We start from the raw sequence: 16767 nt of genomic DNA, 5'->3' as shown, positions 1-16767 counted from the left end.
TGTTTCAGGAGCGGACTGCGTCCCCCCCTCTCCGGTAGCTGCCGGGCGGCTGGGAATAAGACCCCGCTCGGCGAGTTCTTTTTTGGTAGCCGCCTCAATTTCCACGGCCTTCAATTTCAAATGAGTGGTAGTCTTGGAGCGCCACATGACTTCAGCTGCAATAGAAGAAATTAAAATCAGTTAGATAAAAAAAGGCGATGGGAGTAAAGAGTCTCTTACTCATGCGGTAGGGAAGATTGGCCCGAACGGGAGATAACGCAAAAATATACAACACCCCCTTGAGAAGCAACTGGTCGATCTTGTACCGCTGACCAGACAACCAGTTAGCCGCATGAAGGTAGGCCGGATTGCTTCTGAATTTGCCGAGCTCCGGTTGGGTCGGCACAGCGGTCTGCCATTTGGTTCGGAATGCTGGCCGCTCGGGAAGTCGAATATAGAAGAAGAATTCCTTCCAGTGCTTGTTGGAGGTCGACATATTGTCAAAAAATTTAAAGCTTATTCTACTTTGGAAAATAAAAGTGCCCAACTCGGATTATTTGGGGTAGAAGAAGAAGTGGAATATTTTGGGGTCAAGAGGGATACTGTGCAGCTTAAAGAGGACGACCACCCCGCTCAGCAACCTAAAGGAATTTGGCACAAGCTGGCCGAGCGGGATGCGGAAATAATTACAAACCTCCAAAATAAATGGATGGGTAGGAAATCTAAGGCCGCCCTGAAATTGGTCTAAAAAGAAACAAACGGTGCCGATCGGCGGGCTATGAGGCCGGTCGGACGGGTCGACTATAATTATTTCATGGTCATCAGGGATCTCATACGTCCGAACAAGACGCTGAGCGCCCTCTTCATCAAACCGACTCTCCATGGTCATATACCAAGGGCCATGAACAGCAACAGCGGGCTCAGAGGAGCTTGCCATCTCGGAGAAGCAATAAGATAGCAAGAAACAAGAGGAACGGGAACGAAAGAGGTAAAACGAGTTGGGAAGACCTTGTAAACGAAGGGAGAAGACTCACTGAGAAGGAAACAGGCGGAAAGGATCACCGGTAGGGATGGTAGCCGCCGAAAAATAGGAACTGGATCGTCGGAGGTCACAGCAGAAGAAGAGGCGGAAGGACAACGCACAAGCAAGCATGCGGCGAAGGAAGTAGACGGAGGCTTTATACGGCAGAGGCTGGTCGGCCTCCGCCGTCGGATGCAGGTCACGAGAGACGAGGTCATCATCTAACCGTCCATTTCAAAGTAATCGGCGTCCCATCGTACGAATCATCACCGCCACACAAGAAGAGCCACGTGGCGCTCTGTCACCAGGCGCAATTAAGGCGCCCATACCGCGCATGCTTCGGTTTAATGAAGAAGATTTGCATGATTTTCGAGAAGATTTAGACAAGCAAACATCCACGTTGAGCGACAAGACAACCAAAACGAAGAGCCGAGCGAGCCGAGCGGCTGAATTTGGCAGAAGGGCCGAACGGCCCCAGGGATATTATAAGCGACGGAAAGGCGACGACCGCCCGGCGGTAAGAATGGGAGATCCACTTCCTGAAGGGTCTCAGCTTGAGGACAGATGGAGGGCTGACTAAGCGGTTAATGGCCGCGCCGAGCAGCTGAGTAGGTCCGAGCGGAACCAAAGATAACCCAGCCAGGCTTGGGTTTCCGACGCCAAGGCAGGAGGATTGAATGGCCGAGCGGGGCGTCTGCCCGGCTGGAACCGAGGGGCCGAGCGGGTTGTCCGTTCGGCCAGGATAAGGGCGAGGATACAAAGGTTAGCCGAGCGGCCTATTCGTTCGGCTCGAGATATGGGATGTCAGCAGAGGCATGTCTAATGATTATGCCGTACACAGGATTTCACGATAGAAGATCTTGCCGTCACATCATGGAGAGGTTGATACAGTAGCGGTATGGCCTCATGGATGCCCTTCTGACAGACCCATACCTGGGCATGGTCGAAAGCAGGAGATTGCTTCGATTGGCGCGCCCAGGCTTCTTGGAGAGGTCTATATAAGGTCTCCATTTCTTCACCGGAGGTACGCGAGTCTTCATTTTGCAGCCACCTTCTTCATCCATTCCTCGCCTGACTTGAGCGTCGGAGGGCCGTCGCCGGGACACCCCCCCGGCTCGGTTTTGTTGCAGGTTCGCCGTAGTACTCGAGGATCTAGCAGGGAGCGCCACGTCCTCAGCGTTCGTTGACCCCTGGTTCGGACAGGATCATAAATGATGACATTAATTATGGTCACCTTCGTATTAATGTCTGTTGTTTGGTCATTACTAGCTAGCCATTAATCGCAGAGATGATGATCGTGGGAACCGTGGATCACATCTACTTACAATCAATAATCATGCGATTTGCGAATGATCATAGGAGTTCGAAGTAAGGAGCTTAAGAAGTTAGGGAGTTCAAAAAAAAGACTTAGCTTGAAAGATCGATCAAAAGATGCCGTGCCGACCAGCTCAAAAGGTTGGCCCCTTAACTAGGAGCTACGGATTCATTTCTCCTGTGCAATGGGAAACAGTGTACAATTTTATGGACAAACTTTATTTCAAGGCCTCGCTAGCCTAAATACGATAAGAGGCATCCGACAATGATCCTTGATGAGATCATCTTAGGATCCTTTAATTTTGTGCATTAGGTTTTTCTTACTTTTGCTATGCTTTCTGGATTTGATAATAGGAATTGGTAATATAAAACCTCTTGATCTTATTGTCCCTGGTATCTTGTACGTTCCTTAACTAAAGATGGTCCGAGTTGGTATTTTACTGATCAGTGATGAGTGATGCATGCATGCTGTTGAAGCTGCACCTCTACAGATGAAAATAATTTATTTTAAAGCAGAATGCACGCAGCATTTTCCATTGCCAATCCATGCAATTGCAAGAATCTTCCTCATCACTCATTTCTTATATAATCCTTGCACTCCCTTTACTATATATGCTTTTCCAGGTAGCTTTGCACTTTGCTTCCATATGCTCCTCTAACCAAAATATTTAATCTCATAAATCCATTGTTCATGCAGAACAGATCAGTAATTGATAAGAGCACCAATATTTAACTGCAGTAGTAATTGCGTTTCAGAAATCCAAGAGACAATGATCCTTTTAGTTGATGCCACAAATATATATATCAACGTATGCATTTGCTGCAGGGTTAGATCATGCGTGGCACCTCCGGTGAAAAGCTAAAGCTGATGAAGACAAAATTTTAAAGATGAAAGGAGGTAGAATCCTTAGAGCTTAAGTACTTTAGGGCATATTCATGCACCAACGTGGAAGGCCATGAATTATTGAACTCTACTTTCATTGAAATGCAAAAATGTTCGATATAGTTTTCAGTTTGAAGATCATCAAGTTTTATTCCATGATCATACTGATCAATTAAAAGTCCATGAAAACAATGCCCTCACAACTCATTCTATTGTGCCTTTGATTCCTTAGTCCTGAATTAAAATTTGTCGTCATTTAACTTGCTTTACTTTACTTAGATTAAAAAAAACAAAAAGAATGCTAATCTAGGATTATCATGTAAAGCACCAGTCAAGTTGATTCTGCTTTTATAGCCCCATCAGGAGCATGATTAATGCATCATGCTCTTTTAAAAACATTTTTAATGCTTAATCCATAAAGGTTTAGTGGATGGCAGCTACTTAAAAGGTATGCCCACCGTGAAGCTTATCTCTTGGTTGTTCTCCATTTAACACCTTGCTTCCTTCCTTCCTTCCTAACTTTGAGCTTGAGGGCTAGTTTTAATTATTCTCTCCATCGATCTTAAGATTATTAGGCTTCGAATTCCTTGACAAAGAAAGAGAGGTATGGCTCATTCCTTCCTCAAGAGTAATTTATATATCTTAAATATATTTTACAAGTACACATACATCTTATTATATTAATCTCCTCGTGAACACAGAGCAACAGAGAGAGAGAGAGAAGCATGAAGGATGGAGCTCTGAAATGATTCAGCCATGAACCTTTACAAGGATCAACAACAGCAAAAAGAAGATATAATGGAGCTTTACCTTGGTTACTTTGAAAACAATATGCACCATGTTGGATCTTGGTAAGCAATTTCTTTTTCTTCTTCCTTCTTCTGGTGTTGTTGGTGTTGTTTTTAAAATAAATAAAAAAAGTGATTTTTTTTTGCTATAATTTATTATTTCAAAAATAAGCTAGAATAACTCATGAAAACTTCATCATTTTTTTTAATTGAAAATAAAAATCATCATCATCATTGCGGGCATTATAATGGGAGTGGTCGACATTGCGCTGTCAATATCGCATGGGAAAATTTGAATTTCGCCATCGACTTTACTTTCCTTTTTAACTTGCCTACCAAAACTTCCAAAAACATTCCTAAAAGTTTAGAGGGAGGGCCTTTTTCATAATTTTAAACTTCTGTGGATGGTTAGGAAAAAGGTAAAGTGGAGAGTGAGAGAGGGGGACGAAACGGAAAAAAAAAAATTAGGTGCATTTGGGGAAGGTAAGTGCACCGGAGTTGTGCCCGACAGCCACCGCTGGTGTCCCGATGGAGCAGGAGAACGAGACGCCCAACTGTCGCACACTCTTTCCGCTTTCCCGCGACCCACCATTAAAAAATAACGGTGGAGGACTGAGAAGGGACGGAACTCGACCTCCGGGAATCTCCACTTCCGTCTACTAAACTGCTTCTAAGCCTCTCTCTTTCTCTCTCCCTCTTGATAAGGAATGGCGGCCGCTGGCTTTCCCTACCGGGCTTCGGGGTTAGGGTTGTACGCTTCATTCCGAGGCAATAGTTTGCGAATAGGCGGCTCAACTCTGGACCTCAAGGTTAGATCTTTTTTTTTTTTTGGTCTTTTCGTCGTAGGTGATATGCTTGTTTCCTGGTCGCTGCTGCTTGTGAAGTTGGAATCTCTCTGTTGAACGGGAAAAATCCTTTTTTTTTTCTTACTTAAATAAGAGCGAAGCGTAAAAATACTGCTTTGGATGAGTTTTGTCAGTAGAGAACGTGAACAGAAATTTGCTTGTACTCTGAGTTCAGCACTGCTCTTGTGTTTTTTTTTTTTTTTAACCTTTTGTAGATAAAGGAAGTAATCAAAACTCTGATTTTGTCATAGAAGGATTTCAGTAATTCAGATGAAACAATAATATCTCCCTGGTGTTCGATTTTTATTGTTTGTAAAGGAAGAATGAAGAAGATATACGATTACTTTGCATGCCTAGTTTCGCTTGACAAATTGATCTAACATATGGTTTAGTTTTATAAAAGTTTCTCGTGACACAATCCTTGAGTAAGTTGACAGGAATAATTATGGGGATTTGTCTAAATCCTGATAATCTTTCTCTGCAGAATGAAATGATCTTAAATAGGGGTTGGAGATATTGATCCATAACGGTTATTTCTCTAAAAGTTATGCATAGTCAGCTATAAGATACCAGGAGTGAAGATGGATTTGTTAAGTAATCTTGGGGCTTGGATTCATTTCTGTTCAATGAGTTTGTCAAGCAAATTTGTGTTGTGCCATTTATACAAAGTGGGTTGTTGTACTTAGAACTGTTTGGAGTGCTAAAGAAGTATGATACTCTTATCCATTGCTTACTATTTATGTTTGGCTACCAATAAGACACTAATGGAGTGAGGATGATTGTTATATTTACTTTTATTGGCATGATTCAAAGCCTTGATGCAATAAATTGAACATTGTGTCTCTAGGAAACACTTCCTTAATCAATAAATTGTTGACTTCTAACTGCTGTGCATTCCATTGGAATAATCTTCTTATCCTTTCAGTGCAAACAGTAGGAGCCATATATCTCCATTTCGAGCCTCAAGTAGGATGGGCATGTGTGAAGAAAATCACCACATTGGCATGTGGGAGGACTCATTCAAAGCTGATAGCAGTCAAAATACATGCGCTTCAACTGTTATGGAGTCAGATATGCGAATTGACTATTTGGTTGATATCTGCAGCATATCTATCTTGTTCCAATTATAACCTTTACTAATGTCGCACTAGTTCTGATTGGTTATTTGTATTCTTATGTAGCTAGAAGATATTCCTCTCAAGGCACTAGGAAAACCAAAGAAATATGACCATAAAGAAAACAAGACTTCAGATAAGGTATATAAAATATTAAAATGCCTATGAGATTTTTTTTTTTACTCCTATCAATTCTGTGGTAGTTTTATTAATTTATTTTTCTCAATCTTGACTAACATGACATCAGTAATTGTTTCCTAAGTCATTTTAATGTGATTGTCATGCTGTAAATTCATGCAGAAAGTATCCTTTTTCACAAAATCTTCAATATTCTTGTTACTACCAGAAATTAAATTTTGATATCACATGTCAAACTAAGCGATCTATACCAACCTCTTGAAGACTTTTGCATGTGGAAAATAAGAAATACTGACCTCGGTAGTAAGTGGATTTATATCTGATTGAAACTTAATTTGTGAGGCAATTTTATTAGTGATAACCAATGGAAGCACACATATACATTCCAGACTTAGAAAACTCGTGAAATTCCAACGGTTGATGGTTTGAGATATCCTATCATGAACTGAATTATAATTATTTTAAGTTGGTTGAATTTTTTGTTTTAGTTACCTTAAATGGTTTATATTTGAAACACACTATTGCTCCTTATTTTGTTAATCTGGTGTATGGCATGACTGTTCATATTTGATCAGAGATTTATCTTCTTATATGAAACCCCAATCATCTCAGTGAGCCACGTTCAACTCTGTTAATTAAGTAGACTCTGAAAGTATGGATTGCATTTAGTAATGCTTATCAGAAATGTTCTGCAATTAATATGGGCCCTTAGTTTAATAAATGACATTTATAGGTATTGAGACGGCTGGCACAAAATCGAGTGGCTGCTCGAAAAAGTCGACTGCGGAAAAAGGTACTTAGCAAAGTGATTTCTTTTAACTGACTATTAAAGTCAGGTTTAATATGCTGATCTTCAAGCACATTCTTTGACAGGCTTATGTTCAGGAGTTAGAGTCAAGTCGTTTAAAACTCGCCCAACTAGAACAGGAGGTTGAGAAGGGCAGACACTTGGTAGAAATGCTACACCTTCATGATGAGCAGAAATCTTATCTTGTCCATGTCAGCTGATGAACAAATTGTTGCTTTACTTCAGGGTATGTACACAATAGGTGGGAATATGCGAGGATCACCCCTTGGGGTGCCTGGAAGCGTCAATATAGGTATGATGTTGAATTTTGTTTTCCTCTCTTCTTTACACTAAGTCATCAAGGAAAGGAAAAGAAATCCCAACAATTTCTTGAAATAATCATTTTGCACCGATATGTTGATAATGATAGGTACTTGTATCTAACATGGCATGAGTCTAGATGTCTCAGACGTTTTCTTTTAAGAAATCTTAACATTGTGAATGAAGGGTAGAAATACTTGGACACCTGGCCCTCTTTTTTAGATGTCTGATACCTTTTTTTTCCTTTTAAAGTTTATGAGACATGATCTCTTGAGCATGATGATGTTCATATTGTATGTTGGATGTCTTAGAGACAGGTGTAGAAGTGGTGGAAGAGTCTTACTATCATAGTTCACTAGATCTTTTAGTTTATGTTGAACCACACTATGGTTCATTTTTTTGGTTGCACTTTTAGCAATACTAGATAAATCTGTGCTTTCTTCTTCCATTTTTTTATCTTGCACATAGAGATGCCAAATCATTATCATCCGACCTTTACTCTTTCCGATGTTTAAGCTGATGCTAGGGACTCATTTTTAAAAATGCATACCATGATATGAGTTGGATGAAGAAACTACCATTTATTGAATATAATGAAATAGCACAGAAACCTATAAATATAGATTTAGTGTTTTAAAAATAATATGGACAATATGGGACACCTTAATTTAGTCCTAGATGTCTAGTTATGGACCACCAGAAGAGTCTTGTGGGCTTATATGAATAAAGTACTAATAATTTGTTCCTAGGCAACCAGAGCATGTGGTACGCATAATGAATTTCTGGGTTGTTTAAATTGTGACATTTGATATCAGAGCCCGGTTTATGCTAGGCATGGTAAGGTGGTTAAACTTGTGTGCCTTCAATTGCAAGTAGGGCTGATTCTTGATTCTCAGTTGGACTTTGGGTATTGACATGGATATGAAGCCTGTTAGGCAGAGGAGGTTATGGCATTTTGATTTTGACCTACATGAGTAGTTGTTGATTGGTGAATGGGTTTTACAAACTTATATGAGTGAACTATTATTATTTTGGATGGTTTATGCTAGGCATGGTAAGGTGGTTAAACTTATGTGCCTTCAATTGCAAGTAGGGCTGATTCTTGATTCTCAGTTGGACTTTGGGTATTGACATGGACATGAAGCCTGTTAGGCAGAGGAGGTTATGGCATTTTGATTTTGACCTACATGAGTAGTTGTTGATTGGTGAATGGGTTTTACAAACTTATATGAGTGAACTATTATTATTTTGGATGAATGGTTAGAGCTACCAAGTTATGATAGGGGTTAGTTCTCCCGTTTGAAAAGGTTGTGACACTAAAATATTGCATAGTTGAATTCATCTTCCATTCACAATATATTACATCCTCTTTCTTCTACGATAAACTTGTCACAAATTTATGACATTTCTACCCTTGGGCGGCATAATTATTTGTAGGTTTGTTCTGCTTTATTCTTTGATCTTTTGATTTCTTAGTACCTATAACCTGAGGTGCAATTCTTGTTTGCTTTCCAGGGATTGCTGCTTTTGAAATGGAATATGGACACTGGGTTGAAGAACAAAATCGACAAACATGTGAACTTAGAGCTGCACTGCAGGCAAATATGTCTGATTTGGAGCTTCACATGCTTGTTGAGAGTGGAATGAGACATTATGATAATCTTTTCCAAATAAAATCCAAAGCTGCTAACTCTGATGTCTTCTATCTTATGTCTGGCATGTGGAGAACATCCACTGAGAGATTTTTTCTTTGGATTGGTGGATTTAGGCCCTCAGAGCTTCTGAAGGTGATTGAATTATTTGAAAAAAAAAAAAAAATTCTAGCCTCCATTATGATTGCACATGCACACTGTACTTCAATATCAGCATGAAGATCTGTGATTCCTTGAAACATAGTGACTACTCAAATGTAGCATGGGACTGCTGAAAGTGTACATCAATCTAAATCTAAACTAGGTCTATTCCAAATTTCCAATATAATGACATAATTGAAAACAAAAAAATACACTAAGTTTCAGATTCCTATCATTTTTCTGTAAATTCTTTTTTTCTTTTGACTTGCCAAGACAACCATTTTCATTATCCTCGTACTAATATCTCATTCTTGGTTTGCAGGCACTCTACCCACAGCTTGACCCTCTGTCGGAGCAACAAATGACTGCTGTCTGCAGCCTGCGGCTATCTTCACAACAAGCTGAAGATGCACTGTCTCAAGGACTGGAAAAACTTCAGCAAACTCTTTCTGAAACTCTGACATGTAACTCCTTAGGCACATCTTGTGTTTCAGGTTACATGGGACAAATGGCAAATGCCATGGGAAAGTTGGATGCTCTTGTAAGCTTTCTGAACCAGGTGATACACAATTCTGCCAACACATTCATTAATCTTGCTCTGCGTATTTTTATTTTCTTTTTTGCTGATTCATCAGTGTTCTACTAGTTCAGATTTTTTTAATATTATATATCAGTGCAATGCTTAAGAATGACTTACCAACGTCATTTTAGTCTTAACTATGTACTTGGATTTGGCTACCAATACCTTGCCTATGTTTCTGGTATATGACTTTGTCAAAATCTTTGTATGCGACCAACGGCAATGTCTGTGTCCAATTTGGAGTATCGGTTGTCTAAAACAAGCCCCACAGAACTGGTGTTTGGATACTAAGTTCTTGAAGGTTGTTCAAGAGTATTCCTATTTGAAAGGATAAAACGACAATGTAGTAGATTTATAATCAGGCCTAGGATGAAAAGTTGGTAATTTAGTGAGGAGTTGGAGTTCTTCATACAACAGCCATCATCTATACTGCTGAACAACATATCCCTTCTTAATCAGATTAAGTTTCAGCGCCGTCAACTCTTTTCTTCTATATGAGCATCTATGCTTTTTGTAGTAGCAAGTTTTTGACACCGCGTTGGGTTGCAACTGGCGGGTACCCATTTATTCTCCTCTACCAATTTTAAACTTCAAGTTTGCACTTCCATATACACTGGATAATTTTCAACCATTTCTCTCATTGGTGCACTAAAGTTTTTGAGTTGTTTGTAGAAATGAAACAGAAAAGCAATTTATCAACACCAACAACTGTAATATATTTGACATTTTCTCTATAATCAATTGAGTTCATCCTGAATATTAGTCTGACCATCAATCATCCTTTCCTAAATTCAATACAGGCTGACCACCTGAGACAGCAGACTTTGCAGCAGATGCACAGTATCCTCACAACCCGTCAGGCGGCACGAGGTTTGCTTGCATTGGGCGACTACTTCCAACGACTCCGTGCCCTTAGTTCATTATGGGCTGCTCGACCTTGCAAACCTGCTTCAAAAAAATCAGATCAGATCAGATCCCATTGGTGAATTGTCATTTCAAAAATCGCAAACCAAATCAACTGGAACTGGGCCAGGGAATGGACATTAACAAAATGGTTCGTAGCCTCCATCCGGATCATTATCCTAACAAGTATATACAACACAAATTGCAACAAGTGCCGTAGTGTAGATGATCTGTAAAAATATATCTGATGGTTCTGTAGCTTGTTTATGAACATGCCATTTGTTATTGTTGCAGCTCCATTTTCAGTATAAGGACATTAAGTTGCCCATGAACTGGTATTCCATATCAGGAACAAACAGCTCTTTCCCAGTATATATAAAATGTTTGTTATCGGATATGTTTACATTGGAAGCAGCGACGAATAATTAAAAATTGTATGTGCATGAGCACTTCACAAACAACGCATAAGGTGAATTTGATATATGAACATTACTATAGGCTATCTAGTTAATATGTTCAAGGAAGGTGTTTTTGAGTAACCCAGTATGCTTGGGGATGCTCAACATGCTAATAATCAAAATCATATCTTCCTGTATAACACAGACCTTTATTGGAATCAGAACCCAATAAAAGATTCCTGCAGCAGAATTTCTACCATGGCCATCAAAGTAGAACACAGAGCTTTAAAGCTGATAATAGCTTAATTACAATCCAACAAAGTAATAATTGCCCAAATGCTACCACTTGTAGATGGCCTGATAAGTGAGCTATGGTGCAACGGAAAGGTATTTAGATTATCATTTAGATATTCATGATTTAATCCTTAGTTATGATGAATTTATAAGAATTTTTTCTTCAAATGGAACATGTAATCAAATGATGCTAGACTTTTTCTCGATTTACCTTGATGACTTACCTAGTCTGATTAATTATTTTTTTATAAGTAGATTTATGAACCAAACTAGATATATGAGAATTTGATATAACATAACAAAAAAGTTAATAATAGAACATCAATGGATATAACTCCTATGTCAATCGAGTAGTTTTCCTTTTATCTTCTCAAACTTTCACCTTCTTAGAAGATACATAAAAACATAGTTAAAAATAAAAAAGGTAGCACAGTGTATAAAATTCTCGTTATGCGGGATCACAAGAAAGGATCCAATGTATGCAATTTTATCTTACTTTTTGCAAGAAGTTATTTCCAGGATTTGAACTCATGATTTTTTTTATCACAAAGTAATAATTTTACTGTACCAGGACTTCTTTTCCGTAAAAATATAGTTATGTTGAGAATTTGGATAACTATACTGAATAGTATCTAGCAAAATAAGGAGAAAGCATGCCACATTGGAATGGTCCAAGCCCATGTTTTGATTCGTTAACATCTTTCTGCAAAAAAGGAAGCTAGGAAAGTTAACAGGATCTTGATTTTTAAAAAATATTTCCTAAAAAAAAACTCAAAATGACAAGCCTAAAACACAAATATACATGTGTTTCTAGGTCCAATACTTTGATCAACCTGCAAAATTCAACTTGTTTGCTACCACAAAATTGAGGGCATCCATGGATTTAACATAAAGATACCCAAATAAATCAGCCATGATAAGAAGATTAACAAAGATCCATTGAGTTGCCGTAAATCACTAAGGCTCCGTTTAATTTGTAGGATAGAATTAATGGTGTTAGGGATTATTGATATGAGAAAGAGTGTTTGATGGATGAGATATGATTAATAGTATAAGGATTAATGGTGTGATAAATAATCATTGGCTCTCCCAAAGGATTATTTATCACATCGTTAATCCGTATCCCACCTACACCATTAATCCTATCCCACAAATTAAACGGAGCCTAAGTGTTTTGCTTATTGAGGTACTTGTTGTTTGGATCTATAAGAGCATCTCCAATGGAGGATATTTGGAGGGGGTATTTCTCTAAATATCCCCCCTCTTAAATATCCTCCATTGTGGGGGATATTTGAGGGATGTAGTTTTCTTTTAATTTAATAAAAAATGGTGAGCCCCACCAAAAATAGTGGGCTGACGTTACTTTTAGATTTTTTGTTTTTTTAATTTAATTAAATTCAGAAAATTAAAAACAAATCAAACGTTCGAAAAATTAAATGTTCGGAAAATTAAATATTGGGTAACGTTCAATTTCTCCCATATATACATCTTCTTTCATCTATTTTCATCATTTTCATACTCATTGCTTACAAAAAATTTAGAGAGAAATGGATAAAAATTCTGGTAATTATTTTAGGGATTTGTTCAACTCTCCAAATATCGACGAAAATTCTAGTGAAGAAAGTTCTCGAGTCCATCCTAATTTCTTCAATCCTCAATTTTCATTTCCCACTCAACATCCACCAAATTTCCAACCTTTTCCATACCCACCACCATATTATCATAATTTTCAAAGTTATCCAAATTCTTTGAGTGGCGACCCTCGAGCTCCGTTTTATACATATCCTCCAGAATATTGGCAGAGTAGTCAGTATTTCATACAAGTCCCATCTCATGGAATTGATCCGCTTCAATCACCAGAGATTCAATCAAATGAATTGAGAAGAGCTAGTGTTGATGCAACTGACAGTGATAAAGGTACACCTTATACAGTCCCTGATTCACAATTTCCTCCATTCTCATCGACGATATTATTCTCAATCAAGCACCAGAGATGGGCAACGTATCAGATGAAGACCATAGTAAGCGAACAATATGGACAGTAGCAGATGATAAGCTCCTTGCAGCGGCCTACACAATTATGAGTAAAGATTCAGTAGTTGGTAATGCCCAGAAGAGTGAGTCATTTTGGAAACGAGTTGTGACATACTTCAATGCCAATCGAACTAAGGGAGCTAAAAAGAGAACTGCGGAGAAAGCAAAATCACATTGGGCTTCATTGAAAAAGATCGTAAATAGATACAATGGAATCTACAATAAATGGTATAATGATCAACCAAGCAGATGGAGTAACGAGGATTTGATGGTGCGAGCTCATGAAGAATATAAGAGTACTTTTAAAATTACTTTCCAATATGAGCATGTGTGGAGAATCGTGAAAGATAGTCGATGTATGCTTCTCAATTCTCAGAGCGACGGGCTACAAAAAAAGCAAGAACATCAGAATCATCAGGTGCACATACTGACTCTTCTAATCCTAACACAACTGCTGATATAGATGATAGAGAAATCTGATCTCGTCCAATGGGACAGAAGACAACAAAGAGGAAAGACAAAGAAAGAGTATGCCTAATTGATGAATTGAATCAGGCTATGCAACAATCAATTGCACATTTAGAAGAGTATAATAACAATAAGAAAGTTGATCAACTCATCCAAGCACATCAACTCCTCATAATGGACACACGAGGCATGACTGAGGAACAACTTCAAAATCATCTAGCGATATGTGAACAACTAAAGAAAAAATTGAACATGTAGTTAATTTCTATGGTTTATTTTATCTGCTGCATGTTTATTTTATTAATTGTAGTTTATCGTTATGTATTTTATTAATTTAATATGGTTTGTATCTCTGTATTTCAATTTTAAATTTATAAAATATTTATATTTGTATGAACTTAAATTTATATATCTTCTATTATATTTTTCTTAAAATTAAATGTAAGTTAATTAAATGGTCGTAGGCCCCATAAATATTTGATTGTGGAATTGAGGATATTTGAGAGTGAATATTTGATGGATGAGACCCATAAATATTTGATTAGTGGAATATTTCATTGTGAAAGTTGAGATATTTGAATAGTAAAATATTTGAAAGATGATATGAAAGTGGAAGCCATAAATACTTAGAAGAAATATTTCTAACTATTGTGGATGCTATAAGACAAACTAGGTAACACTTGAATCAATAACCACCATTTATAACTGTAGCAGAAGAACATAAAAAGGAAAATCTGAATGGAAAGGGAAAAAAATACATTTGATGAATACTATAATTGTATATATAAGTTAGCAGATAAATAGATAAACTAGTTATTATTAAATCATAAAACTTCTTAAATGGCACTAGCCTTCTCCCCCACTCAAACAAGTTCCTCATTTAAGCTTTGCAAAAGCTTCCCATGAAACTTGGCGCTCATTGCAATCAGTAATGCGAGGGGAGAGATCCAAAATTCTACTTTTCAATCATCAAACAAAGAGTCCTCTAGATCCAATTTTTCCAACATCAATAAGTAACTAAGTCATGAATCCATTGTTTTTTGTCCCCTCGGGACGGTGCGATGGTTAAGACATGGGGTGTTGCCACATGAGGTCTTGGGGTCGAAACTCGACGTGATCGAGCATAACTTCTCCCATGTCTTGATCATTTACACTAATGGCTAGTAGTCACCCGTAATTTACCTCCTCCGTGTTGATCTAAAGATGAGTTAATAGAGGCGTTGGGGGCAAACAAATTATCTTTTGTCACATGAAAAAAAAAAATGTATCAATTTGTACACAAACTAACTCTTCCAGCTAAACATAATAGGAGAATACTTATTTGTACAAAGCGGAAATTTGATCTATTTTTTTTCTCTTTCGTATTCATGTTTACTTATAACTAATATAGGGAATAATTTCTAAGCAAAAATAAAGAAAAATATTAAGCATTATCACATAGGAAAGCACACGTTAAGTTGAAACAATCAAACAAACTATTAAAGATTTTAAACTACATCAAAAGTCTCTGAGATATTGCGACATCAAAGCATAAAAAATAAACCATATATATAAAGTCATTAAGATTACTATTACTCACAGATCATAATCATAAAAAAAATAATATTTATGATCTTTAATTACTATTAAAATTATCAAAGAATTTAAACTTTTCCATATCAAAATAAAATTTCAATAGACATCTTGCTAATTTCAATAGACCTTTTACCTTATATATATAATCTATTATAATTATTCGTTTATAGTCTTAGGATAATTTAACCTTTTACCTTTTCAGTTTAGAGTTTAGTTAGATTTAGTCTTTTACCTTTTCAGTTTAGGGTTTATATTTTTTCTTATAATTAATTATATAAAGGTCTTGTAATCTTTATTTCTCAATCAATTTTGGATTCAATAATATGGTTAGTTTTTCCTTCTCTTAATTTCTACATAGTATAAGAGCAAGGTTTTCTTTCTCTGATCTAATTTTTCCACCGTCCTCTGTTATTGCTTCCTGTTGCTGCTGCCATCTCCTACTGCTGCTGTTGATTTCGGTGCCGTCATCTATTTTCTATCCTTGTTCTGTCGATTTCGGCGCCGACACCTTGTTCTGTCGATTTTGGTACCGACGTCCTGTGCTGCTAATTTTGGTGTCGACGTTCTTTACTGCCAATTTCAATGTCGACACCCTATGTTGTCAATTTCGGCACTGACGTCCTTTTCTACTAATTTCGACATTGATGTCGGTTTTTTTTTGCGGATCATGCAAATGTGTATCCTTACAGTTTGGTTATTCTGAAAATTATTCATTCTGTCATCATGCCTGATCGTGCAGATGCTTCATGGAAATCTAATTCGTATATGTTTGAGCAGTTTCAACAGTTCCTTGTTTCACAACCCTTTGCTATGTTAGCTTCCTCTCATATAGGTTTGTCATCGTCTGGTATTTCATATATATCTTCGTCCTTATGGATTTTGGACTCTGGTGCCTCCAATCATATGTCATCCAATTTGTCATCTTTTATTTCTTTTTCTTCCAGTTCATCTATATCTATTGTGACTATTAATGGTACTCCTATGTCATTAGCAGGTGTTGGTTCAATTGTTACATCTTCTTTATCTCTAACTAATGTTTATTATATTCTAAGTCTTACTCTAAATCTTATTTCTGTTAGTCAATTATGTGAGTCTGGATACCTAGTCTCTTTTTCTTCATCCAATTGTTATGTTCAGGACCTGCGATCTCAGAGGCTGATTGGGGCCGGTCATAGGCAAGAAGTACTCTATGTTTTAGATCAACTCAAAGTACCAGAAGTTGTAGCTTCAAGTGTAGATTTATCATCTTTTCATTTGAGTCGTTCATCTTCTGATTTTTATTTGTGGCACTTCCGTTTAGGTCATGTTTCAGCGTCTCGTTTGTAGTTTTTAGCTTCTACAGGAGTATTAGGACCTTTAAAAAGTTCTGATATTTCTGATTGTAGTGGTTGTAAACTGGCCAAATTTTATGTCTTACCATTTTCTAAAAGTCTTTCTTTTTCTTCTGCTCCATTTGATCTTATCCATTCTGATATGTGGGGGCCCTCCCCTATTCCTACAAAAGGAGGTTCAAGGTATTATGTTTCTTTCA

At 37.5% G+C, this 16767-nt stretch overlaps 2 protein-coding genes across 3 annotated transcripts; both read left to right on the top strand.

Annotated features, from left to right (window-relative positions):
- The first annotated feature begins 3642 nt into the window (after positions 1–3642).
- Positions 3643–10878, top strand: LOC121995523 (transcription factor TGA4-like). Of its 2 annotated transcripts, XM_042549245.1 has the most exons (10): positions 3643–3801; positions 3899–4048; positions 5756–5921; positions 6012–6086; positions 6817–6876; positions 6957–7034; positions 7117–7183; positions 8707–8978; positions 9307–9543; positions 10365–10878. In XM_042549245.1, exons 2-10 carry the CDS (start codon positions 3954–3956, stop codon positions 10548–10550), a joined length of 1236 nt encoding a protein of 411 aa, XP_042405179.1. In that variant the 5' UTR covers positions 3643–3801; positions 3899–3953; the 3' UTR covers positions 10551–10878. The 2 variants fall into 2 exon arrangements, with proteins under 2 accessions (XP_042405179.1, XP_042405180.1); XM_042549246.1 differs by lacking the exons at positions 3643–3801; positions 3899–4048 and adding an exon at positions 4685–4794.
- A 2274-nt stretch (positions 10879–13152) lies between these two features.
- LOC121993640 (glutathione S-transferase T3-like) lies at positions 13153–13673 on the top strand. The gene is made up of 2 exons (XM_042548008.1): positions 13153–13489; positions 13570–13673. Exons 1-2 carry the CDS (start codon positions 13153–13155, stop codon positions 13671–13673), a joined length of 441 nt encoding a protein of 146 aa, XP_042403942.1.
- Positions 13674–16767: the final 3094 nt, after the last annotated feature.

The sequence above is a fragment of the Zingiber officinale genome, chromosome 6A (genome assembly GCF_018446385.1).
Source record: "Zingiber officinale cultivar Zhangliang chromosome 6A, Zo_v1.1, whole genome shotgun sequence".
Classification (NCBI taxonomy): domain Eukaryota; kingdom Viridiplantae; phylum Streptophyta; class Magnoliopsida; order Zingiberales; family Zingiberaceae; genus Zingiber; species Zingiber officinale.
The sequence above is the reverse complement of the archived record's forward strand: the minus strand, read 5'-3'. Positions and strand labels throughout refer to the sequence as shown.

Bases quoted from the DNA above. Each gene is read 5' to 3' on its own strand.
- LOC121995523 (XM_042549245.1), top strand. From the start codon at position 3,954: ATGAACCTTTACAAGGATCAACAACAGCAAAAAGAAGATATAATGGAG. The intron at 6,087-6,816 runs GTATATAAAATA...TGACATTTATAG, and splicing joins AAAACAAGACTTCAGATAAG to GTATTGAGACGGCTGGCACA. The intron at 7,035-7,116 runs GTAGAAATGCTA...GCTTTACTTCAG, and splicing joins TTGAGAAGGGCAGACACTTG to GGTATGTACACAATAGGTGG.
- LOC121993640 (XM_042548008.1), top strand. From the start codon at position 13,153: ATGGGCAACGTATCAGATGAAGACCATAGTAAGCGAACAATATGGACA. The intron at 13,490-13,569 runs GTACTTTTAAAA...CTCAATTCTCAG, and splicing joins AGCTCATGAAGAATATAAGA to AGCGACGGGCTACAAAAAAA.